Source organism: Hemiscyllium ocellatum, chromosome 16 (genome assembly GCF_020745735.1).
Source record: "Hemiscyllium ocellatum isolate sHemOce1 chromosome 16, sHemOce1.pat.X.cur, whole genome shotgun sequence".
Classification (NCBI taxonomy): Eukaryota; Metazoa; Chordata; class Chondrichthyes; order Orectolobiformes; family Hemiscylliidae; genus Hemiscyllium; species Hemiscyllium ocellatum.
Window position 1 is genome coordinate 26,760,241 of NC_083416.1, and position 26,386 is coordinate 26,786,626.

The following is a 26,386-nucleotide window of genomic DNA, read 5'->3' on the forward strand; positions in this document are numbered from 1 at the left end:
AGGAAACAAGTAGAGGCACCAACAAGGAGATGAAGGGAGAAATAGTTAGTGGGACCAAACAAAAATCTCCTTGACCTGAAACCTCAGGCTTTAAGAGGCTGCACAGACAGTCCATGCAGTTTGCAATTTTCCAAAATGCCCTATTCTGGAACAATGACAAGCATGTAGTCAAAATTCAGTTATATTCAGTTTATTAACAGCAAAATATCAATACTACATTACACCACTTTTATTCAAAGATTGGATAGGGTACATTATTCAAAGTAAAAAAAGTAAATAGTTCTCCCACACTAAAACAGTGCATTCATTCAAAAACCAAACACTGCAATATCTAGATAAATTTCAGCTTCCATTTGATACCAAAGGTAAGATGAAATGTCAGTTTCTAAATCTTCAGAATTCATCTTCAATTGTTGGTAATTCAACATCATCCAACTCTGCCAAAATGTCAGCATGCGAGTTAAAGTCAAACAAACCTACAAAAAGGTTAAGCAAAAGAAAAAATATAGTTTCTCCAAAATATAAAAGACAACATTATTCAAAGTTTGAGAGAAGATTTGTAGCTTGGGTGCTCGTTGTGGTTCTGTTTGCCGAGCTGGGAAGTTGTGTTGCAGACATTTAGTCCCCTGTCTAGGTGACATCCTCAGTGCTTGGAGCCTCCTATGAAGTGCTTGTGATCTTTCTTCTGCCATTTGTAGTGGTTTGAATCTGCTGCTTCTGGTTGTCAGTTCCAGCTGTCCATTGCAGTGGTTGATATATTGGGTCCAGGTCAATGTGCTTATTGATTGAATCGGTGGATGAGTGCCATGTCTCTAGGAATTCCCTGGCTGTTCTGTTTGGCTTGTTCTATGATAGTAGATGCAGATCCATGAACACCAACTAGCCACGAAACGACACAACCAGCTATCCTTAGTAGCCACACATGCAGATGACAAGCAACATGAATTTGACTGGGACAACACTACTATTATAGGACAAGTCAAACAGAACAGCCAGGAATTCCTAGAGGCATGGCACTCATCCAATCAATAAGCACATTGACCTGGACCCAATATACTGACCACTGCAACAGACAGCTGGAACTGAACCGGAAGCGACAGATTCAAACCACTACAAATGACAGAGGAAAGATCACAGAAGCACTTCACAGGAGGTTCCCAAGCACTAAGGATGTCACCTAGACAGGGGACGAAATGTCTGCAACAAATTCCCAGCTCAGCAAACAGAACCACAACAACAAGACAACATTATGAACAACTCTTTTGCATGAAGTCTTGTTAGATATTGTAACTGCATTCCTGAAAATTGTATTTTCTCCATTACAGACAAAAAGGTTTTTGTTGAGGTCTTACAGTAAATTAAGCATTAAAAACAGTCCTGCAAATTGAAAATATTTATATTGGAATGCAAACAAAGTTAGTTTTTCTCCCATCCCATTTACATCCTGCTTACTAACCCTCTCCTCCTTCCCTAGAGGCCTCACTGTAAGCAAGGATTAGAGGAGCTGTACAAGATAGCAAGAACAGCCTCAGGTTATAGGGTGCAGACATTGACAACCTTCCAGCTTGCTGCTAATGAGGGGGTTGGCAGTGTCTGGGCTTGATCATTGCAACAATTGATAGCAGGGACAGCTTAGTGACAATACAAAAAAGGAAACTTCAGTGCAAATACTGGACTCGATTGACATTAACACCAGCCTTAAAGCAAAATTCTGTACTTACTGAATTCTTGTACAAGTGAAGGCCATTTTGGAGGTGAAGGGATTTTGTTCAGCACCTTTTCTATTAAAGCTTCTTCCTTCTCAAGGCAGAGGAGTGGGAGACCAGCCAGGCAAACGTGATCAAGTTTGTGTTCCTTTGGCACATTAAAGTTCTCAAAATCTGTAATTCATATACACACACACACACACACCATTTGAAAAAAAGTAGAGGTTTTCTTCCTCCAAATGTTGACAAAAGGTTGCTACTCAACTCAAAACATATCCATAAAACAAGTTGTTAGGATTAGTGAAGGCAGCAGGATTGTCCATACAAGTACAATATTTTGAAGCATTGGATTGGGTTTCCTTTTAGGGAAGATCAATGCGGAATTGTTTGGGTGTACTTTTGTACAAGTTTCAGTTTGTTTCTCAATCAGGATGTTCACATAGACAACCCACATAGATGTTGCATCTATAATGGTGCCTTTTATGGTCCAAAATGTAATTCCGTGAAGTACTTGGTCTTATTGATTTATATTACAAATCTATAAAGTGTCTTAGACATCTAATATCACTTTGTAATCATGTTAGATGAGGGATACTACTGAACCCAATTTATGGTTGGAAATATTTAATTTGTCTTCTCCATAAAGCCCTTAGTGTTAATTTCTCTTGTATTCACTACCACAATTCGAAATTAAGTCAAGGAACCCCAATGCCTGTATAGTTAACAAAAACCTAATTTAATTGATGTTCACAAACTATTCAGTAACTTTGTATAGGTTGCTGGTGGGGAAAGTGTGAGGAACAAAAAAGTCCTCAGAACACTCAAGGGATACAGAGCACCACAGTCAACCTCCCCCTCAAAACACAATCCCTTCAGAATTTAAGTTTACAGAAACTTAATGTTGTAAATTGAGACTCTACTAGTGGTCAGATCTGGTTTGCAATATATCTAATGGAAACACCTTGCACTACACAACCTCTGACCATTGGAGAAAGGTCTTCCTCCAACCCAAAATTGAACTAACAGTGCACAAGTTTTATTTTTCACAACTCATTAATCCATATTCAGAGAGTTTGTTTCTTACCAAGGGGATTGTATGGAATAAAAGTCTCAATTTCAGGATAGTCTTCAGACTTTTCAGAGCACTTTGGTGGTTCAGAAATGGAAGATTTTTCTGTGGGCTGAAAGGAAAAGTTTTTAAATCATAAGTGTTATAGTCAAAATGTTTAAGGCACTTCCAACAAACTTGAAAGCTTGTATAGTTTCTAAAAATCAACCTGTTCAGGAACATTATGACATTGAGCAGGAGAGTCATGAAGACAGGCTGTGTGGCTCAGAGGTGGGGTTGCTATCACTGTCTGCATCCCAACAGATGCTCTGCAACAGACTAACCTTACCTTTAATACAGTGTTGGAGCTGAGAAGTCACTTTAAAAAAAGCTTGATTTCAGGAATGTGACTCTAAAGAAGTTCAAAATTTACATTAGTGAATCAAAACCTGCAACCCCATTCAAGTGCTTAAAGACTCACAGCAATCTAGGTTTGTTCAATACATTGTTTTAATTGTGACACAGATCCTGACTATAAATTCTTGTCTTATGATCCTACCCACTAGCTACCTGACAAAAGAGCAGCACTCTGAAAGCTTGTACTTCCACATAAACCTGTTGGACTATGACCTGGTGTGATTTTTAAACTTTGTCCACCCTAGTTTAACAGCAGCACCACCACATTTTGTAAATTAGCCTAATTAATGTGTTATAGCACACCTCTGAAGCAGGTGGGGCCTGAACCCACGTCTTCAGGACAATAGGTAGGACACTACCACTGCACCACAAGAGCTGCTTTTAACCTATACAGTTAAAAAAAAAATCACAACACCAGGTTATTGTCTAACAGGTTTAATTGGACGCACATTAACTTTCGGAGCACTGCTCCTTCATCAGGACAATCACATGAAGGAACGGCGCTCTGAAAGCTAGTGCACTTCCAATTAAACCTATTGGACTATAACCTGGTGTTGTGTGATTTTTGTCTTTGTACACCCCAGCCCAGCATCTCCAAATCAAGTTAAACTTAGTTTTGGATGTTCACCCAGTTTTCTGCCTCCCCCACAGCCCAAGGATGTGCAAGACAACACAAAGACCAAAAAGAGAATTCAATCTTGCTTTTGGATTGTTTGCTCCTGTTCCTACCTTAATGCTAGAAAATCAAAAAGCACAACCAAGTCTCAATTTTTGCAAAAACTTTGAAGAATACAACATGATCAGAATATACCATAAACAAAATGTATGCATTTCCCTTAAAGAAAGTGTTGCAGATTTCATCTACATCTCTGACAAATGTTTTACACTTTATAGAAGAAAACCACTAAAAGTGCAATTCAAGGAACCCATTCTAACTTAGTGAATAAACAGATTTCACTCCAACAAGGAAGTCCTACTCCAGTTGTTGCTACTACAGATACGCCTTATTACATAGGGAGATAGCGAGGACTGCAGATGCTGCAGAGTCAGTCAATAAAATGTGGCACTGGAAAAAGCGCAGGTCAGGGAGCATCCGAGGAAATGTTGGCTCTTCTGCTCAGGCATGATCCTTCTGTGCCTGACCTGCTGTGCTGTTTCTAGCACCACATCACCTGCTCACTTTAGGAAAAAAAAAGGAGATTCTAGCTTCCCTAAAGCAACCCCATGTCCTGCACAGGAGTACAAGAAGTTTATCGAAACTAATTGCTTAAAAAGTTAGAAAAACCCTATACTATTCAGTTCAAGACAGTATTTATAGTGCAACTGTACACACCAAAAAGCCTAATAGCAATAAAGACAGTTTCAGTAAAACTCAAAACAAACTTGTTAGTATGGGAATAGATATTGATGTAGCACAAATTATTTTTATTGCAGCTGTAAAGGGCCTGTACAAAAGAATTGGTTGAAGCAGTTCATACTTGAACTCCTTGGTTGTAGTAATTTGCTATGACTTAACCATCTTGCCTCCAAAATGGTGTTGAAACCAATCAATACATCAAAATTATATTTATAATCAAGACAGGCAAGATTAAAACTTTGCTAGATGGTTTAGTTTAACTTCAAATTTAGCCACTTTTGCCTAACCCAAGTGTTAAAACATGTTCCCTATAAAACTGAAGCATTCACATTCAAGTACCTTAGCAGTATTTATGATCCGAGTGTTGCTTTTCTTCTTGTGGATTTTATCTGGTCTCTTTTTCAGTGAATGACCAGGTATGCTACCTGCTCGCAATGGACAGTTCACATCCCCTAGAGCTTTTCTTGCAGATTGTTGCAAGCGAGAAGTTGTAGTTATTGCCTTTCCAGTTCGTGGAGTCTGTAGTAGAGATGTTTCAATTGTAGCTGAAACAAGATGAAGTAATTTTGACTGAACTAGAGTGTAAGTAATAGTATAGGTTTAATCCATCAATCCATCACATCCTAGATTGTGTGGCATTAAGCCTTTTGAAATTCAATGAGAAGCTTTTAAAATTAAAATCTGAAGTTTCAATTCAAGAACAATTTATAACACCTGGGGCCTTCATACACTATTTTGAAGCAGTTATAACATCAAGCTGCACTAGGTAATTACATTAGGTCATATTATGAAAGTAAAGGGTTTCATTTTATAGTTAAAAAAGTTTTTCTAATCATCCTGTTCACAGCTTTACTACACATTTAGAGTCAATCATAGAGACATACAGCATAGAAACAGACCCTTCGGTCCAACCCGTCCATGCCGACCGGATATCCCAACCCAATCTAGCAAACGGCCCATATCCCTCCAAACCCTTCCTATTCATATATCCATATGAGTGCCCCTTAAGTGTTGCATTTGTACCAGCCTCCACTACTTCCTCTGGCAGCTCATTCCATACACATACCACCCTCTGCGTGAAGTTGCCCCCAAGGTCTCATCTTTCCCCTCTCCCCCTTAACCTACACCCTCTACTTCTGGACTCCCCAACCCCAGGGAAAAGACTTTGTCTATTTATCCTAACCATGCCCCTCATTATTTTATGAACTTCTACAAGGTCATCCCTCAACCTCCGACACTCCAGGGAAAACAGCCCCAGCTTTTTCAGCCTCTCCCTATAGCTCAAGTCCTCCAACCTTGGCAACATCCTTGTAAATCTTTTCTGAACCCTTTCAAGTTTCACAACATCTTTCTGATAGGATCGAGACCAGAATTGCATGCAATATTCCAACAGTGGCCGAACCGGTGTCCAGTACAGCCGCAACATGACCCCAACTCCTGTACTCAATACTCTAACCAATAAAGGAAAGCATACCAAACACCTTCTTCACCATCTTATCTACCTGCGATTCCACTTTCAAGGAGCTATGAACCTGCACTCCAAGGTCTTTGTTCAGCAACACTCCCTAGGACCTTACCATTAAGTGTAGAAGTCCTGCTAAGATTTGCTTTCCCAAAATGCAGCACCTCATTTATCTGAATTAAACTCCATCTGCCACTTCTCAGCCCAATGGCCCACCTAACCAAGATCCTGTTGTAATCAGAGATAACCTTCTTCGCTGTTCACTACACCTCCAAGTTTGGAATCACCTGCAAACTTACTAGCTGTACCTCTTATGCTCACATCCAAATCATTTATGTAAATGACAGAAAAGTTGCAGACCCAGCACTGATCCTTGTGGCACTCCACTGGTCACAGGCCTCTGGAGCAGGTAAGACTTGAAGCCTAGTCTTTTAGTCCGGGGGTAAGGACACTATCACACCACAAGAAAGTGTCCCAAATTTAAGGTGACTTTGAGTTGGAAATTGAGATCGTTGTATCTCTCCTAATACACTAGTTGAAGTACAAAGATTACATGAGGTTACAGCTTTAATGATCTAACAGGAAGTTAATGAAACCTTGAAGTGAACAATTTTAAAAAAGTTTGAATTAGACATACATACCTGAACCAGAAAATAACTTTGGATGGTTCTTTGCATGGTTACTAAGTAACTCGTTTTCCTTCTCGACAAATATTCTCACCGCCATATCAATTACAGATCACTAAAACAAAACGTGCTTTCATCAAGTTTATAAAATAATAATTGATAACTATGTAGCCCAGAAATGTAAGCTTGCTTGTATATTAAACATTTAAACTTGAGCATTACGTTGCAAGTTTAGAAACTTCAACTATTCGTGAAATACGGCCATACTAAATAACAACATTCAAGGCAAGAGACTCCGTTGAGAAGACGAGCTATTTACGATAGCAGCTATGATTCGCGATGGTCCTTCGCTTAGTTCACGGGCTAATCCAAACTGCAAGCCATTGTCGGACAAGACAAATGATAAGGATATGAGAAAAAACGTCAGAACTCAACACCGAAGCAAGAGCAAAGTAGCTTCATAAGAAAGGAGTTACTATTACAAAATACAATAGAGGAGGAAGTTTCAATACGTGGCTGAAAATAAATAAATCAAAAAACTGGGGGGGGAAGAGAAGGGAGAGAGAGAGAGGGGAAAGAAGCCCTACACTAAACTTCACTGCTTAAGAAATCAACGTTATCTTCTTGGCGGGACATGCAAAACAGCGTTATTTTGCCATAAATTCTGATGCAACTACTTCAGTAGAGGAAGGTTCAGTGGACCTTTCCTCAAGGAATCCATTTACAGAGCCATAAGAGTTGTACACCTTAGAAGATATTCAACCGAAAGTCAGCCCAAGTCGCATTAAGTTGAAAGATACTTCTCGTTTATGACAATACTATTCACTTACGGTACCGATCGTAACATCTTCGAGTTTTCCGGTAACATAGGAATTTCAGTCATGTGACTATCTGCTTTCACTTGGCCGGAGTAGGATAGGAATGTAATTTAATGAATCTACATTAGAATTGTTGGTATCCTGCTCAATAAATTATTAATCTCAAGTTAATCGCTAGTAAAAATGTTACAAAAACAAAGAGTATGTTAATATACCACTCGGACTATTGTTTGTTCCTCAACTACCAATTACTTGAAGCCAAACAATATTAAGCGACCTAATACAGCGGTCTAACATACAAAACCTTCTAAACTTAAATATATGCTCGAACAAGTCACTCACATTCTAAAATTCAAGTTATCAGACTTACGACAAAGATAAATAACACTCAATCACTAACGAAACAACTCCGTACTGCCACCGCAATTTTTAAAAAGATACACAGCGTTAAACTGTCGTTTGATTGGACTAAATTAAAAGGCTAACTTAATACTCAGCTCAGTTCGGCGACCCCTGCAGTTTGGAGGATTGAAGAACAACTCATCAAAACAATCAGAGAAGAAACCATGAGGTGGAGACCCCCGGGTTAGACTGGGGTGGACAAAGTCAAAAATCACACGACACCACGTTATAATCCAACAGGTTTATTTGGAGGCACTATCTTTAGGAGGGTAGCCCCTTCTTCAAGTGAAGTGAGAGGGAAGCACATAGAACTTATGGGCAGAGAGGTCAAAAGATCATACAAATGGTGTTGAGTGGAGTGTCAAATAATAAGTCTCTGCACATGACAAAAGATGTAAGAGGATGTGAGTAAAGTGTCTATAGCTGAATAACAACCAAAGGACCTGTAACCTGATTAAATGAAGCAGAGAGATAATTAGAGAGAAAAAAACAAAGTGGTGCTGGAGACAAACCAAATGACTGGAATAACATAGAACAAAAATGGAAGATGCTGAAAAAGCCCAGCAGGACCCGAAACATTAATTCTGATTTCAAATGCTTCCAGATCCGCTGAGCCCCCACTCTTGCCCCCAGCAAACCCTCCCCTTGCTCCTAATTTACAGCATCCGCAGTTCTTTTGGTTTTTATTTGACTGGAATAACATGATATGGATAAGAGTCGCATGCCGAGGGTCTAACCAAAATAAAAAGTAATCCAAAACTGTACAAACTAACTAAGGTAGAGAGATCATAACAATTTATCAATGCGATGATGTCAAAACGGACAGTATGGAAAATTTTATACTTACAAAAGTGTGGTGGGGTCACATGTCACGTGACATGAACCTAATGTCAAATCTTAGGCCATCTTCATAGATATGGAAGTTGGCTATCAGTTTCTGCTCAGTGATTCTGCATTGTTGTGAATCTTGAAGGCTGCCTTGGAGGACGTTTCCCAAAGCTCAGAAACTGAATGTCCTTGAGCGCTGAAGTGTTTTCCAACTGGGAGGGAATCTTCCTGTCTGGCGATTGTTGCACAGTGTACATTCACTCCGTTGTCATAGTGTCTGTATGCTCTCACCAATATATTATGTCTCAGGGCATCCTTGCCTGCAGTGTATGAGTTCGACAACAATGGCTGAGCCACCTGATTATCTGCCGTGTACAGATGGGTAATATTCCTCCCGTGATGGTAGAATCCATATAGATCTGACATAACTTGGAGAGGTTGCTATGGCAGGGTTGTGTGGTAAAAACAATGACTGCAGATGTTGGAAACCAGATTCTGGATTAGTGGTGCTGGAAGAGCACAGCAGTTCAGGCAGCATCCAAGGAACAGCGAAATCGACGTTTCAGGTTGTGTGGTGTTGAGGTCGATGTTGTCCTGAAGGCTGGGTAGTTAAACAGAATGATGGTCTGTTTCAGGTTTGGTGGTTGTTTGAAGGTGAGATGTTCATCATTATCAATGGCATGTTGAAGGCTGCAAAGAACATGGTGTATCTCTCTGCTGAAGTATTGGAAGATGAAGGATAGTATATTGGTCATATCCTGGGTCTGGGTTCTGAGGAGGCCATTGCAGGTTTTCGCTGTGGCATGTTGGAACTGGCGCTCAGTGGTGCAGTGATACTTTGGAAATTCCAACCTCACCATCAAACCAGCAGATAAAGGGGGTGCAGTGGTAGTTTGGTGCACTGACCTCTACACCGCTGAAGCCAGACGCCAACTCGAAGACACCTCCTCCTACCACCCCTCGACCATGACCCCACCCCTCATCACCAAACCGTCATCTCCCAGACCATACAGAACCTCATCACCTCAGGAGATCTCCCACCCACAGCTTCTAACCTCATAGTCTGGGAACCCCGCACCACCCGATTCTACCTCTTTCCCAAGATCCCCAAGCCTGACCACCCCCTAGTCCAGGAACTCCCCACATACATTCGATACACCAGCCACGCCCTCCACCTCCTCCAAGACTTCTGTTTCTCCGGCCCCCAACGCCTCATCTTCACCATGGATATCCAATCCCCCTACACCTCCATCCGCCATGACCAGGTCCTCCAAGCCCTCTGTTTCTTCCTCTCCTGACGTCCCCAACAGTACCCTCCACCGTTTGGCTGAACTGGTCCTCACCCTTAACAATTTCTCCTTCGAATCCTCCCACTTCCTCCAGACCAAAGGGGATAACCATGGGCACCTGTATGGGCCCCAGCTATGCCTGTCTCTTTGTTGGCTATGTAGAACAGTTCATGTTCTGAAGTTACACCGGCACCACTCCCCACCTCTTCCTCCGCTACATTGATGACTACATTGGTGCCACCTCGTGCTTCTGCGAGGAGGTTGAGCAATTCATCAACTTCACCAATACATTCCACCCTGCCCTTAAATTCACCTGGACTATCCCTGACATTTCCCTCCCCTTCCTGGACCTCGCCATCTCCACTAACGACTTAACACTGACATCTTTTATAAACCCACCAACTCCCACAGCTACCTGGATTACACTTCTTCCCATCCTACCTCCTGAAAAATTGCTATCCAGTATTTCCAATTCCTCTGCCTCCACCGTATCTGCTCCCAGGAGGACCAGTTCCACCACAGAACACACCAGATGGCCTCCTTCTTTAGAGACCACAATTTCCCTTCCCAATTGGTTAAAGATGCCCTCCAACACATCTTTTCCACATCCTACCCCTCTGCCCTGAAACCCCACTCCTCCAACCAGGACATAACTCCCCTGGTACTCACCTTCCACCCTACCAAACTTTGCATAAACCACATCATTCAATGATATTTCCGCCACCTCCAATGGACCCCACCACCAGGGATATAGTTCCCTCCCCACCCATTTCCACTTTCTGCAGAGACCGTTTCCTCCATGTCTACCTGGTCAGGTCCACGCCCTCCAACAACCCACCCTCCCTTCCTGGCACTGCAGGAATTGTAAAACCTGAGCCCACACCTCCTCCCTCACCTCCATCCAAGGTCCCAAAGGAGCCTTCCACATCCATCAAAGTTTTACCTACACATCCATCAATATCATTTATTGCATCCGTTGCTCCCGATGCAGTCTCTTTTACATTTGGGAGACTGTATGCCTCCTAGCAGAGCGCTTTAGGAAGCATCTCTGGGACACCCACACCAATCAACCCCACCGCCCTGTGGCCAAACATTTCAACTCCCCCTCCCACTCTGCCGAGGACATGCAAGTCGTGGGCCTCCTCCATCGCCGCTCCCTCACCACCGCAAGCCTGGAGGAAGAAAGCCTCATCTTCCGCCTTGGAGCACTTCAACCCCATGGCATCAATGTGGATTTCACCAGTCCCCCACTTCCCCCCAGCTCCAAACTTCCAGCTCAGCACCGTCCCCATGACCTGTCCTACCTTACTTTCCACCTATCCACTCCACCATCCTCTCTGACCCATCATCTTCATCCCCACCCCCATTAACCCATTGTACTCTTTGCTACCTTCCCACATCCTCCTCTCTATCCTATCACCTCCATCCCCACACCCATTCACCTATTGTACTCTATGCTACTTTCTCCCCATGCTCACCCCCCTCTCATTTATCTCTCCACTCTGCAGGCACCCTGCCTCTACTCCTGATGAAGGGCTTTTGCCCGAAACGTCGATTTTCCTGCTTCTCGGATGCTGCCTGACCTGCTGTGCTTTTCCAGCACCAGTCTAATCTAGACTCTGGTTTCCAGCATCTGCAGTCTTTGTTTTTACCAAGTTGAGCAATATATCCCATTCTTATGAGGGGGTCCTTCAAAATCTTTATGTATCCGTCAGATTCCTCCTCATCTGAGCAGATCCTGTGTGTGCATAGGGCTTGTCAGTGGGGATGGTTTCTTTAATATGTTTAGGTTGGAAGCTAGAGAAGTGCAGCATTGTGAGGTTATCAGTAAGGTACTGAGATGTCCATCCTTGATGGAGATGAAGTGCCCAAGAATGAGACTAATTCTAAAGAGTAGTCCATGGTAAGTCTGATGGTGTGTGATGATGCTGCTGCTTTAATGAGGTTATTCTGTCCTTGGTTTTTTAAAGAGGGGTCATAAAGGCAGAGATGCTGAAATGTCTGAATTGGCTACTTTAATAAACTTTAAACAGATGCTGCCTAAGTCAACAATCAGAAAAGGCTTTCAGTTTTTTTTAAAAAATCACTTGTGCTATGAAAGGGGAGTTGCCAGTCCTCCGAGTTCAGGGTTTTTTCTAAGTTTGGGTGTGTTTTACTGGGGACCCAAAGACACAGCTCCATGCTGATCTGCTCTCTCTGACATCTCTCTCGTCTAAGAACCTATGTTTTTGCTGAGGGGTGTGTTCATGGAATGTTGCAGGAAATTGGAACAGTTCTTTGTTAAGTTGCGTTTTCAAATAGTTATGTTATTCTAAATTTGGTTTTCCTTTGTTTGTGTGTAAATAAATTCTGTTTTGCTTGAAACAGAGTGGTTTGACTAGCTGCGCCGCTCCTGAAATATTCACCTTACATCTGCATAAAACAACTGGAAAGGTTCTGGGTTACCTTCTTAAAATGTTTGACGGGGTGTGGCCTGTAACAGATGGGATAAAACTTGTTGATATCGCAATGTAGTCATTTTGGTGATACCTCATCATGATTCCAAAGGAAGAAAATGTCATCAGTATATCTGGTGTGTAGCATTGTTCAGAGGTCCTGCTTGAACTTGCGCATGAAACTATTGGCATATTGGGGTGCAAAATTGGTCCCTCTGGCTGTCCGTATATTTGGATAAAGAATTTGTTGTTGAAGATGTTGTGATGGCAGATGAAGCAGATGAGTTGGAGGATGGCATCTGGAAATTGGCAGTTTTGGTATTGAGTAGTGAAGATGTTGCCGTGATGGTGTCCTCTTGAGGGATGTGGTGTAGAGTGCCAAAATGTCCATTGTGACAACGAATGTTTCTGGTTCAACTGGTTTGTGAGTGCTGGGTTTCTGTAAAATATCTGTAGTGTCATGACAGAGGCTGGAGGTTCCTTGCACAATGGGTTTCAAGATGCCCTGAACATGACCAGAGAAGTTCTCACACAGGGTTCATGGAATGCCCTGCCAGTAGCAGTGGTGGACTCTCCCTCTTTATGGGCATTTAAACGGGCATTGGATAGGCATATAGAGGATAGTGGGCTAGTGTAGGTTAGGTGGGCTTGGGTCAGCGCAACATCGAGGGCCAAAGGGCCTGTACTGCGCTGTATTTTTCTATGTTCTATGTTCTGATCTGCTGCATTGATATCCTAGGCTGATCTTCAATCTTTCAATCACAAATTTCTTCCTTTGTGCTGGTTGACACAACCAAGAAACTTTCCCTTATCCCCGATGACTCCAATTTTGCAGTTTTACCTCATCTTTGGAATTTTGATCATATTTGTACCAATGTTATGATGAGGTTGAAGCCAAGTGGTACTTTCTGATGCAAATGAGTATTGGTGAGGTTATTAATGAGTGGCATTTGCTTGATAGCAATGTATTTGGGTCTTAAATCATTTTGCTGATGATATGAAGGCAGTCATTGATTAATTTATCCTTTTTGTGGACAGGATTTACCAAAACATTTTTCCGGTTTGTTGGGTAGATGTCAGTGTTGGTACTAAACTTGGTTAGAGGCACAGCCAGTTCTGGAGAAAATTCCTCAGAACAAGAAATAGGAAGTTGTCAGATTCCATAGAATTAGCTGCTCCAGTGTGATCAATTGGCTCTTGGTATTGTCATAACAATGGATCATAACCCAGATTACTTGCAAATACATTGAAGTTTTAAATACAGTTTGTGTTTATTTTTTAAAGAACAATCCCATCCATGTTTGCCAATCATTGTATGGATTACACTGAGGAACGAAAGCATGTAACATTGTACCCAGAGTTTTAAGGAATCTTCAGATGGCAACACTTTGTATCGAATGATACCATTCAAAGAAATGAAATAAGATCTGTTGTGGCTTCAGAGATAATGAGGAGCTGATGACCCACCCTTGCAGCTGGATACCATTTTATGTGAGTTGTGTCCCAGATTGTAGAGAGGAAGCAAGTGGGCTCGATCCCCTGCAATTTGCTAACTGATGAAACAGGTCCACAGTAGATGTCATTTCTCTACCTGTACACTCATGCATAGAACATCTGGATAAGAAGGACACCTATGTAAGATTCCTATTCATCGACTATAGCTCCACCTTCAAAATCCCTCCAGATTAATCTCAAAATTCTGAGACCTTGGTCACAGCTCCACCCTCTGCACACAGACCACAATCGGTGAAGGTGGACAACTGCACCTCCTCCTGATAACCCTCAACACTGGAGCCCCAAAGGATGTGCTTTCAGCACCCTGCTGTATTCCCTGTACACCCACAACAGTGTAGCCAAATTCCAAATGCATGCCATTTACAAGTTTGCTGATGATACCACTGTGGTAGGACGGACATCTAACAACGATAAGTCAGAATACAGAAGGGAGATAGAGAGCTTGGTGTTGTGATGCAATAATAACAATCTCTCTCTCAATGTCAGTAAAACAAAAGAATTGATAACTGACTTCAGGAAGAAGGAAGAACAACACCCCCCCATCTAAATCAATGGTGCTAGGGTGGAGACGGTTGAGAGCATCAAGATCCTTGGAGTGATGATAATTGACAATCTGTCTGGACGTCCCACATAGATGCGATGGCCATAAAGTCACAACAATGCCTTTTCTTCCTCAGGCGGCTCAGGAAATTCAGCATGTCCATTAAGACCCTCACCAACTTTTATAGATGCACTGTAGAAAGCATTCTATCCTAATACATAATGGTCTGTTATGGAAACTGCTTTGTCAAGGACTGTAAGAAAGTACATGAGGTTATGCGCACTACCCAGACCATCACGGAATCCAACCTCATTTACACTTCTCGTTGCTGTGGAAAGGATGCCAACATCAAAGACCCTTAACATCCTAGTGGTGCTCTCACACAACTTCTCAGGCTGAAGAGGTTGTTTCTACACTGTAGGGATTCTAATTCTAATTCCAAATTCTTCCGTCAGGCAGAGGATATAGAAAGGTGAACATGATGAGGGCAGAGCAGTAGATGTGATCTATATGGACTTCAGTAAGGTGTTCGACAAGGTGCCCCATGGGAGACTGATTAGCAAGGTTAGATCTCATGGAATACAAGGAGAACTAGCCATTTGGATACAGAACTGGTTCAAAGGTAAAAGACAGAGGGTGGTGGTGGAGGGTTGTTTTTCAGAATGGAGGCCTGTGACCAGTGGAGTGCTACAAGGATCAGTTTTGGGCCCTCTAGTTTTTGTCATTGACATAAATGATTTGGATGCGAGCATAAGAGGTACAGTTAATACGTTTGCAGATGACTCCAAAATTGGAGGTGTAGTGAACAGCGAAGAGGGTTATCTAAGATTACAACAGGATCTGGACCAGATGGGCCAATGGGCTGAGAACTGGCAGATGGAATTTAATTCAGATAAATGCGAGATGCTGCATTTTGGGAAAGCAAATCTTAGCAGGACTTATGCACTTAATGGTAAGGTCCTAGGGAGTGTTGCTGAACAAAGAGACATTGGAGTGCAGGTTCATAGCTCCTTGAAAGTGGAATCACAGGTAGATAAGATGGTGAAGAATGCATTTCGTATGCTTTCCTTTATTGGTCAGAGTATTGAGTATAGGAATTGGAAGGTCATGTTACGGCTGTACAGGACATTGGTTAGGCCATTGTTGGAATATTGCGTGCAATTCTGGTCTCTGTCCTATCGGAAACATGTTGTGAAACTTGAAAGGGTTCAGAAAAGATTTACAAGGATGTTGCCAGGGTTGAGAGGCTTTGAGCTATATGGAAAAGCTTAAAAAGATGGGGATGTTTTTCCAGGAGTGTTGGGGGCTGAGGGGTGACCTTATAGAGGTTTACAAAATCATGAGAGGCATAGATAAGATAAATAGACTAAGTCTTTTCCCTGGGGTGGGGGAGTCCAGAACTGGAGGGCATAGGTTTAGGATGAGAGGGAAAAGACATAATAGAGACCTAAGGGGCAACTTTTTCATGCAGAGGGTGGTACATATATGGAATGAGCTGCCAGAGGAAATGGTGGAGACTAGTACAATTGCAACATTTAAAAGGCATTTGGATGGGTATATGAATAGGAAGGGTTTGGAGGGATATGGGCTGGGTGCTGACAGATGGGACTAGATTAGGTTGGGATATCTGGTCAACATGGACGAATTGGACCGAAGGGTCTGTTTCCATGCTGTGCATCTTGATGGCTCTATTATGACAAATATCCACTATTTTCTGTCAGTGTTCTGTTAGCTATTACACTGCCTTTCCTGTTGGTGTCAGTGTTGCAGTGTAATTATTAAGTTTTGTTAGAACATAACATATCTCTTCATTTTCCTTGTGCTTTATTCCACATAATTATGTACACAAATGAGAAAACATACCATCCAAAATCGGTTGCAGAAGAGAATAGAAACTGAGAAGAATTAAGGAAATACACACCATTTATTCAGGTTTGCTACCAGTCACATGATTGAGACCATGTGTTGGTTCACATTGCATAAAGCTTGGAACATGCTCTGACGTCACCTCTATGAGGACAGTGTTACCTCATCAGCATTTGTCAATGTATTTCCATTCCTGATGCCAGTCTAATTTTTCCCCTTCAATCCACTCCTTAAAGATTCTTTTCTCCCTGATTATTAGATTAGACTAGATTAGACTAGACTTACAGTGTGGAAACAGGCCCTTCGGCCCAACAAGTCCACACCGACCCGCCGAAGCGAAACCCACCCATACCCCTACATTACCCCTTACCTAACACTACGGGCAATTTAGCATGGCCAATTCACCTGACCCGCACATCTTTGGACTGTGGGAGGAAACCGGAGCACCCGGAGGAAACCCACGCAGACACGGGGAGAACGTGCAAACTCCACACAGTCAGTCGCCTGAGTCGGGAATTGAACCCGGGTCTTCAGGCGCTGTGAGGCAGCAGTGCTAACCACTGTGCCACCGTGCCGCCCACTCACTGTGCCACCGTGCCGCCCACATCTTTCCTGTTTCCTATTTATCTGAACCTCATTTAACTCCTCTTGTTCCCTTTTCGCTTAGGCTCATTTCTTTGATCAGCCTTTGTGTCTGATCTCTTTCTTAAATGTCTTGAACGGCTAAGTGTCTTTGTCATTGAAAATGACATCAGAGGTTAGAATAAATGTAACAACTTCAAAACCCAAATTTTAATGGAACAAAAATAGACTAAGCAGTAAATTAGAGACAAAAGATTTTCCACTAGGAATCCTGCAAGCATTAACTGTCAACATTCCAAAATAATAACTTCCATTCAAATAAGTTATAACTGAATTTAAAAAATGCATCACCTTACTTTCTTTCGTCATGTTTGATTTTTAAAATTCATTCATAGGAATGTGGGTGTTGCTGCCTGATCCTAGTTCTCCTTGCAAAGGTAGTGATGAACTGTCTTTTTTTTTAGATTACTTACAGTGTGGAAACAGGCCCTTCGGCCCAACAAGTCCACACCGACCCGCCGAAGCGCAACCCACCCATACCCCTACATTTACCCCTTACCTAACACTACGGGCAATTTAGCATGGCCAATTCACCTAACCCGCACATCTTTGGACTGTGGGAGGAAACCGGAGCACCCGGAGGAAACCCACGCAGACACGGGGAGAACGTGCGAACTCCACACAGTCAGTCGCCTGAGTCGGGAATTGAACCCGGGTCTCAGGCGCTGTGAGACAGCAGTGCTAACCACTGTGCCACCGTGCCGCCCACAACTTGAATCCCTGCAGCTCATGTGCTGCGGCTGACCCATAGTGACCTTAGGAGGGAATTCCAGGGTTTTGACCCAGCAACAGTGAAGGAATGGTGATACATTTCCAAGTCAGAATAGTGAGTGGCTTGGAGAGGAACTTGCAGGTGGCAGTATTCCCATGTTTCTGCTGTCCTTGACCTTCTAGGTGGAAGTGGTTGTGGTTTTGGAAGGTGCTATCTAAAGATTTTTGGTGAATTTCTGCAATGCATCTTGTAGCTAGTACACACTGTTGCAACTGAGCATTGGTGGTGCAGGGAGTGGATGTAGTGTCAATCAAGCAAGCTACTTTGAACTGGACAGTGTCAAGCTTCTTGAGTGTTGCTGGAGGAGAACCCATCCAAGCAAGTTGGAAGTATTCCATCACACTCTTGACTTCTGCTTTGTTGTTGATGCTCAGGCTCTGGAGAGTCAGAAGGTGATTTACTTACTAAAGTATTCCTAGCCTCTGAGCTGCTCATGATAGCCACAGTGTTAATGCGGCAAGACCATTGAGTTTCAGGTTGATAGTAACCCCAAGAATGTTGACAGTGGGGGATTTGACAAAGCTTTGACAAAGGGTCAGTTAGACTCGAAACGTCAGCTCTTTTCTCTCCTTACAGATGCTGCCAGACCTGCTGAGATTTTCCAGCATTTTCTCTTTTGGTTGAAGATGTATCTGTGATGCTGGGGACCAGTGGCGGAGGCTGAGGTGGATCATCTACTCAGTACTGCTGGCTGAAGATTGCTGTGAATGCTTCAGTCTTATTTTTTGCATTGAAATGTGGGACTTTTCCATCATTGAGGATAAAAATTTTGTGAAGACTCCTCCTCCAGTGAGTTGTCTAATTGTCGACTACCATTCATGACTTGCAGGACTGTAGAGCTAAGATCTGATCAATTGGTTGTGGGATTGCTTATTTCTGTTCATTGCTTGTTGCTTGTGCTGCTTGGTCTATAAATAGTCATGTTTGATAGATTCACCGGGTTGACACATAATTTTTAAGTATACCTCGTGCTATTCCTGGCATGCCCTCCTGTACTGTCCATTGAACCAAGTCGATCTCCTGGTTTGAAATGTGTTGCTGGAAAAGCGCAGCAGGTCATGCAGCATCCAAGGAGCAGGAGAATTGACATTTCGGGCATTAGCCCTTCCTCAGGAATGAGGAGAGTGTGCCAAGCAGCTAAGATAAATAGTAGGGTGGCGGGACTTGGGGGAAGGGCATTGGAAATGCGATAGGTGGAAGGAGGTTAAGGTGAGGGTGATAGGCTGGAGTGGGGGTGGGGGGGGCGGAGAGGTCAGGAAGGAGATTGCAGGTTAGGAAGGTGGTACTGATTTCGAGGGTTAGGACTGAGACAAGGTGGGGGGAGGGGAAATGAGGAAACTGGAGAAATCTGAGTTCATCCCTTGTGGTTGGAGAGTTCCTAGGCGGAAGATGAGGCGCTCTTCCTCCAGCCGTCGTGTTGCTATGGTCTGGCGATGGAGGAGTCCAAGGACCTGCATGTCCTTGGTGGAGTGGGAGGGGGAATTGAAGTGTTGAGCCACGGGGTGGTTGAGTTGGTTGGTCCGGGTGTCCCAGAGGTGTTCTCTGAAATGTTCCGCAAGTAGGCAGCCTATCTCCCCAATACGGAGGAGGCCACATTGGGTGCAGCGGATGCAGTAAGTGGTGTGTGTGGAGGTGCAGGTGAATATGTGGTGGATATGGAAGGATCCCTTGGGGCCTTGGAGGGAAGTAAGGGGGGAGGTGTGGGCACAAGTTTTGCATTTCTTGCGGTTGCAGGGGAAGGTGCCGGGAGTGGAGGTTGCGTTGGTGGGGGGGGTGTGGACCTGACAAGGGAGTCACGGAGGGAGTGGTCTTTTCAGAATGCTGATAGGGGAGGGGAGGGAAATATATCCGTGGTGGTGGGGTCCGTTTGGAGGTGGCGGAAATGATGATGGATGATATGATGTATATGGAGGTTGGTGGGGTGGTAGGTGAGGACCAGGGGGGGTTCTGTCCTGGTGGCGATTGGAGGGGCGGAGGAGCGGGAAGTGGAGGAGATGTGGTAGAGGGCATCGTCAATCACGTCTGGGGGGACATTGAGGTCTTTGAAGAAGGAGGCCATCTGGGTTGTTCTGTATTGGAACTGATCCTCCTGGGAGCAGATGCGGTGGAGATGAAGGAATTGGGAATATGGGATGGTGTTTTTACAGGGGGCAGGGTGGGAGGAGGTGTAGTCTAGGTAGTTGTGGGAGTCGGTCGGTTTATAGTATCTAGTTTATAATTTAAAAATCTCCTGGCTTGACGTAATAGTTGAGTAGGGCATATGCTGGGCTATGATGTTGCAGATTGTGCTGGAGTACAATTCTGCTGATGTTGATGGCTAACAGCGTCTTTATGGATGCCCAGTCTTTCAGCATGGTAATAGTGCCATACAACACAATGAAGGGTATTCAAAATGTGAAGGTGGGAATTTGTCTCCACAAAGTCTGTGTGGTGGTCAGTCTTACTGATACTATCAAGGACAGATGTGTCTGCTGCCAGCTGATTGGTAAGGATGAAGACAAGTGTGCTTTACATTCTTGTTGGTTCCCTCACCACCAATGCAGATCCAGTCTCACAGATATGTCCTTTAGGACATAAACAGAACTCCCTGACTATGAAAATGATCAAAATGTACCAAAGGAGTATGTTTATTGAAGGTGTTAGCATATTTATAGTAATTAGAGCACAAATGGTTCTTAGAATCATAAAATCCTCACAGTGTGAAAGCAGGCCATTCGGCCCATTGAGTCCACACCAACCCTCTGAAGAGCATTCCATCCAGACACAGTTCTCCACCCTAACACCGTAACCCTGAATTTACGATGGCTAATCCACCTTGCTTGCACATCCCTGGATACTATGAGGCAATTTAGCATAGCTAACCCACCAAACCTGCACATCTTTGGACTTTGGGTAGAAACCGGATCACCTGGAAGAAACCCATACAGACATGGGGAGAACGTACAAACTCTGCACAGAACCCAGGTGACTGGCACTGTGAGGCAGAAGTGCTAACCACTGAGAGTGTACAGTTCCTAGTGTTTGTACTGGACCCATCTATCTCAATTCCATTTTCTGTACATTTTTAGATGTTTCCTTTTAAACAAGAGATTAAAGATTCAGTTTGGTAGTACCTGTACCTAAGAGTCCAATATCTGGGTGGCTGTGAAATGTAACCAGGTACAGATTCGGTTTCACCCCTTTTCCCCATAACTAACCTGAAATGAAAAAGCCTCACTGTAATTTTTTGTATGAATTTATATGCTGTAAGACCCTTCTGTGAAAGTGATCTGGGCCAGAACTTAATGTATGGTGCGAGTGACACAAGCTGGTGAGCAAGTTCACAATGTTTAAAGCATTCATCTACAACATTTCTGGTTGAGGTCTTCTAATAAGTCACTTTTCTGATTCCACAATTTATTCTAACTTCTGTTCCAATTTATTTTGTAATCCCAGGCAACTTTGCTCTGTTTCAAACCAGTTTTATTGAAATCAAAGGTAGTCTGATAGGTGGGTCTTTTGAATTTAGTGGACGATGAAAACAGAACACTCTAGAATCAGACGGAAGAAAAGGACATTGATGAGGAGGTGATGCACATAATAGGTTTTAAGGAAGAATCTCTCCTAACCTAATTGTCCTGAGGAACAAAGCATCAGGGCATATTCATTTTACCAAGGAAATTGTCGTCCTTTATATTTTATGGTGTGTGACTATTCCAGGCTGCAGCAGGTGACATCACAAATACTTCCAGTTTACTATTTGCCATCATATCTGATGTCTCTTACATGCTCGATACCAGAAAAGACTGCTCCAATATTTTCCAAAGTCAGGAAAGTTGGATGAGAGAGTACTAGGTTTTGTTTGCATTACAAGTTTCTCCAAGATTCAAGATTAAAAATCACACAACACTATGTGTTGTGTATATCAGCAAATATATTTCTGCAAATGCAAATTCACCCCACAGACTTATATGTGTGTGTGCATGTCTGAGAGAGAGAGAGTGAGTGTCTGCATGTAAATGTGTGCGTGAGTGCGTGTGACAGAGTGTGAGTTTGCGTGTGTACATGCTCGAGAATGTGATTTAAAAGAAGTTCTAGGATTTATGTATTAATGAAACAAAACTTGCAGCCCATTCTAAAAGATGAAAGACTTAACAGCAATCTAAGGTTTGTTCAATCTTTAATTTCAGTTGCATAACTCTAATCTTTAGCTATAAATTCTGTGTCTTATGGTCCTGCTCCACAGTTACCTGATGAAGGAGCAGCACTCCGAAAGTTAATGCTTTCAAATAAACTTGTTGGACTATAATCTGTGATTTTTAACTTTGTCTACCCCTGTCCAACACCGGCTCCTCCACGCCAAAGATCCAAGATGATATTTTAAATCTACATTGATGACCTGACTGCTGACATATAGCAAGTTGGGGGTGGCAGACTAGGCAGTGCCCAGGCTCTGAGCCCAGGGCTCATCCACTTCTTATCATAACTTTTAGTTAGTTTTTTTTAAAGTTACCTTCTGGAGAGAGAGCTTGGTTGTGGAGACAATAGCATTGGGCCTGGAGCGTGGCAGTGGCTAAAGTCTTGGTGCTCAGCAAATCGTCACCCAGGCAGAACATGAATAGTCAGTGGCATTGCGGCACCATCAAGGTCTGGAATGGTCAGTGGCAAGGCAAGGTGGGTCTGGATAGCAGTTGACAGTGAGACGGCTTGTGAGCTTGATTCCCTTTCACTATCCAGAAATCTTTTGGATTCCATTTTGAAGTCATCCAGCTTGTTTGTCACCACAGATAACTGTATGCAAGTTTGTTTGAAGCAGTCACAACTGTTTCTTTGTGTACCAATCTTCCCAGCCACCTGGCAATAAGAAGTCTGCATGTAGACATGAACACTTTTCTGATTAATAGAGCACAGTGTAACTTTGAAATTATGCTTTGCACCCTTTGCAACTAGGCTGAGAAAAAAATGTTGAAGAATCTTCCTCTTTTTTCTGACTTACTGTCAAGCGCTATTAAATAAACTTCCTAAATTAACTTATTAAACATTTTACTTATTTCCTTAAGTTGGCCTTTTTTTTGTTATATTCAGAAGTACTTTAACACACAACTGAATGATTTTATTCCCAAAACCAAATCACCAATAGTTTATTTTTCATCTAATAACTCGCAACAGTAAATCACCTGTATTTCCAATAAAGTTGATGTTTTACATACCTGCCTGTCAATTCTCTTTGTTATTGAACCAAGATTGTATTGAACCTGATCATTCAAAAGATCACTTCCATGATTTGTTTGCTCTCTGGGTCATTTGTTAGTATTTTGTCAGGATGTTCATCTTCTCTCATAATGGCTCAATGTACTTGGTCATGACGTAGTCATGAATTATATTTTATCAATTCTGGTTCTGAATGATTTCAGTATTTTTAATTAATTTTTTTGTGCTTAACATGCCATATTAAAATATGTGGCCTGCCTTTTGCCTCTGTTCAAAAGTTCTCTTCATTCTTAGTTTGATAAGATGTTTAGCATTGTCCTTTCATATTACAAAATATCTTACCAGTGTAGCTAATTTCTGATTTTATTGTTTGCTCATCATTCACATTGGTCTGGAAAAACTTAAAACTATGATGAAAGGAAAATGTAGTACGAGTGAATGAAAACGTCAAATATACTTTTAAACGTCTATCACATCAATCAAAATTGGGAGAAGAAAGATGTTGTGAAATTTGTAAGGGTTCAGAAAAGATTTACAAGCATATTGCCAGGGTTGGAGGGTTTGAGCGATAGCGATAGACTGAATAGGTTAGGGCTATTTTCCTTAGAGCATCAGAGGATGAGGGGTAACTTTACAGAAATTTATAAAATCAAAAAAGGCATGGAGAGGGTGAACAGTCAAGGCCTTTTCCCCAGGATAGGAAAGCCCAAAACTAGAGGGCATAGATTTAAGGTGAGAGGGGAAAGATTTAAAAGGGACTTGAGGGTCAACGTTTTCATGCAGAGGGTGGTATGCATATGGAATTACAGCAATAAATGGGCATCTGGATGGTATAGGAAGGGCTTAGAGGGATATTTGGTAATAGCTGACAAATGGGATTAGACTAATGTCGAGTATCTGCTTGGCATGGACAAGTTGGACTGATGGGTCTGTTTCTGTGCTGTATATCTCTATGACCCTTTCAAGCTACCTGGAATTTGCAAGTGCATCACTGTTGTGAAGTAGCTGATTAAAATGCACTCAGAATGAAGTTATTTTCCCACCTTTTAACTCCAGTTTGTGAATAGAATTTGTGGTGCAAAGGATACTAATAGCTTCCTCTGTGGCTTGGATTTAGTGGTCAATGCGAATTGAGAGTACTTGCTGCTCATCTCAAAGAAAGCCTTGCTGAGAGACTGAGCAATTTATGTGGTGAAAATGTGTTGCTGGAAAAGCGCAGCAGGTCAGGCAGCATCCAAGGAGCAGGAGAATCGACGTTTCAGGCATGAGCCCTTCTTTCAGCTCTGATCTCCAGCATCTGCAGTCCTCACTTTCTCCAATTTATGTCCTCTTGGCATACAATGGCTTGTAGTGTTTTTGAGTGGGATTTCCTGTATGGAATTGCATGCATAGGAGGCAGAGCGCCTCATCTTCGGCCTAGGAATGCTCCAACCACAAGGGATGAATTCAGATTTCTCGAGTTTCCTCATTTCCCCTCCCCCCACCTGGTCTCAGTCAAATCCCTCGAACTCAGCACCGCCTTCCTAACCTGCAATCTTCTTCCTGACCTCTCTGTCCCCACCCCCACTCCGGCCTATCACCCTCACCTTGACCTCCTTCCACCTATCACATCTCTATCGCCCCTCCCCCAAGTCCCTCCTCCCTACCTTTTATCTTAGCCTGCTGGACACACTTTCTTCATTCCTGAAGAAGGGCTTATGCCCGAAACATCAAATCTCCTGTTCTTTGGATGCTGCCTGACCTGCTGCGCTTTTCCAGCAACACATTTTCAGCCTTGCATGCAATTATGTCAAGCTCTTGAAGCTGCCAATCACATTAAACAATTCTCATTGGCAAACAACCAGGAAAAGAAAAGCATTAAAAATCAAATCACTTTTCTGAGTTTACTAGAAGAAAATAAAGATCGAAATATACATACTGCATGAAGGTAGAATTGAAATAACACAAATATTATTTTCAAAAATGTTTTGAAAGCTACTAACGAATCATAATGCAGACATTGGACAATTTTCACAAACATAAAATTATGTATTCCTGCCCAGGAATAAGATGATAAGACAATAAGCAGAAGTAAGCCATTCACACTTTGAATGGAGGAACAGACTCAATGAGCTCATGGCTGATCTGATAATCCTCAACTCCACTTTTCATATTCCTTTTAACTATTGAGATTCCCTTACTGATTAAAAATCTGTGTTTTCTCAGCTTTGAGTATACTTAATGACCCAGATTCAGCAGCCATCTGTGGAAAGGAATTGCACAAATTGGCTACCAAATAAGAGATGAATTTCCTCCTCCTACCTTAATTGTGATTTCTTATTCTGAGATTATGCCCTCTAGTTGTGGACTCTCCCACAATGGGAATCACTCTTTCTGCATCTACTCTGTGAAATCCCCTATACCACCACTCTCTGTCTTCTGCCAGTCAGTCAATCCTCTATTCATGCCAGTACTTTGCCCTTAACAGCAAAGCCTCATATCTTATTTAGCAGCCTCTCATGCAATACCTTGTTAAAGGGCTTCAGGAGATCCAAATACAACATGTCCACTGGCTCTCCTTTTTCTAATTTGCTTATTAGCTCCTCAAAGAATTCGAACAGATTTGTCAGGCATTATGTCCTCTTGAGGGAGCCATCCTGAGGCCATACACTTTCAAGTACTCCGCAATCTGATTCTTGATCATGGACTCAAAAAATCTTACCAATGACTGAGGTCTGGTTAATTGACCTGTCGTTTCCCATCTTCTGCCTTCCTATCTTCTTAAACAGGGCTATTACATTAGCCACTTTCAAGTCCTCTGAAACTCTCCCTGATTCCAGAAAGATCACCACAAATGCCTCCGCAATCTCCTCAGTTATTTTCGAACCCTGGGGTGTAATCCATTCAATTGGAAGATTTATTCAACTTCCGACCTTTCAGCTTCCCCAGCACCTTCTCCTAAGTGATTGCCATTACAACCATCCCTGCCTCTATCTTTCTTCAGGTACTGTTAACTGCCTGGTGTTTTCCATCATGAAGACTGATGCAAAGTGCCTAATTCTCTGCATTTCTTTGTTCCCATTTGGAACTTCTCTAGCCACATATTCCAGCAGTCTAAGGTCCACTCTTGCCTCTGTCTTACCTTTTATTTGTCTAAACAAAATTCTAACAATCTTCTTTTATATTAATAGCTAGCTTACCCTCACACTTATCCCCGTATTGCTTTTTTAGTTGTCCTCTACTGTATTTTTAAAGCTTCCCAAGCCTCTGACTTCCCACATTAATCTTCACCACATTTTACACTTTTTCTTTTGCTTTTATACAGTTCTCAATTTCCCTTATCAGTCTCAATTGCATCATCCTCCTCTTGGTATGCTTCTTCTTCCTTGGGATGAATTTTTGCTGTGCCTCCTGAATTACCCCTAGAAACTTCTGCCATTGCTTCTCCACCATCTTCTATGCTAGCACCCCCTTCCAATCAACTTTGGTCAAC

At 42.5% G+C, this 26,386-nt stretch overlaps 1 protein-coding gene across 5 annotated transcripts; it reads right to left on the reverse strand.

Moving 5' to 3' along the window:
• Window positions 1-231: 231 nt before the first annotated feature.
• pttg1 (PTTG1 regulator of sister chromatid separation, securin) lies at window positions 232-7,891 on the reverse strand. Of its 5 annotated transcripts, none has more exons than XM_060836751.1 (7): window positions 7,805-7,871; window positions 7,447-7,575; window positions 6,632-6,731; window positions 4,868-5,073; window positions 2,791-2,887; window positions 1,722-1,880; window positions 233-476 (listed from the first exon to the last, which is right to left on the reverse strand). In XM_060836751.1, the coding sequence occupies exons 3-7, from the start codon at window positions 6,714-6,716 to the stop codon at window positions 394-396; spliced, it is 630 nt and encodes a 209-aa protein (XP_060692734.1). In that variant the 5' UTR covers window positions 6,717-6,731; window positions 7,447-7,575; window positions 7,805-7,871; the 3' UTR covers window positions 233-393. The 5 variants fall into 5 exon arrangements, with proteins under 5 accessions (XP_060692739.1, XP_060692734.1, XP_060692737.1 ...); XM_060836754.1 differs by having other exon boundaries at window positions 7,447-7,516; window positions 7,805-7,823; XM_060836756.1 differs by lacking the exon at window positions 7,447-7,575 and having other exon boundaries at window positions 232-476; window positions 7,777-7,856.
• Between the last annotated feature and the right edge of the window lie 18,495 nt (window positions 7,892-26,386).

Excerpts from the sequence above, each read along its gene's own strand:
- pttg1 (XM_060836756.1), bottom strand. The coding sequence starts at position 6,716 with ATGGCGGTGAGAATATTTGTCGAGAAGGAAAACGAGTTACTTAGTAAC. Across the intron at positions 5,074-6,631 it reads AAAGTTATTTTCTGGTTCAG|CTACAATTGAAACATCTCTA; the intron begins GTATGTATGTCT and ends ATCTTGTTTCAG. Across the intron at positions 2,888-4,867 it reads GGATCATAAATACTGCTAAG|CCCACAGAAAAATCTTCCAT; the intron begins GTACTTGAATGT and ends TTTTCCTTTCAG.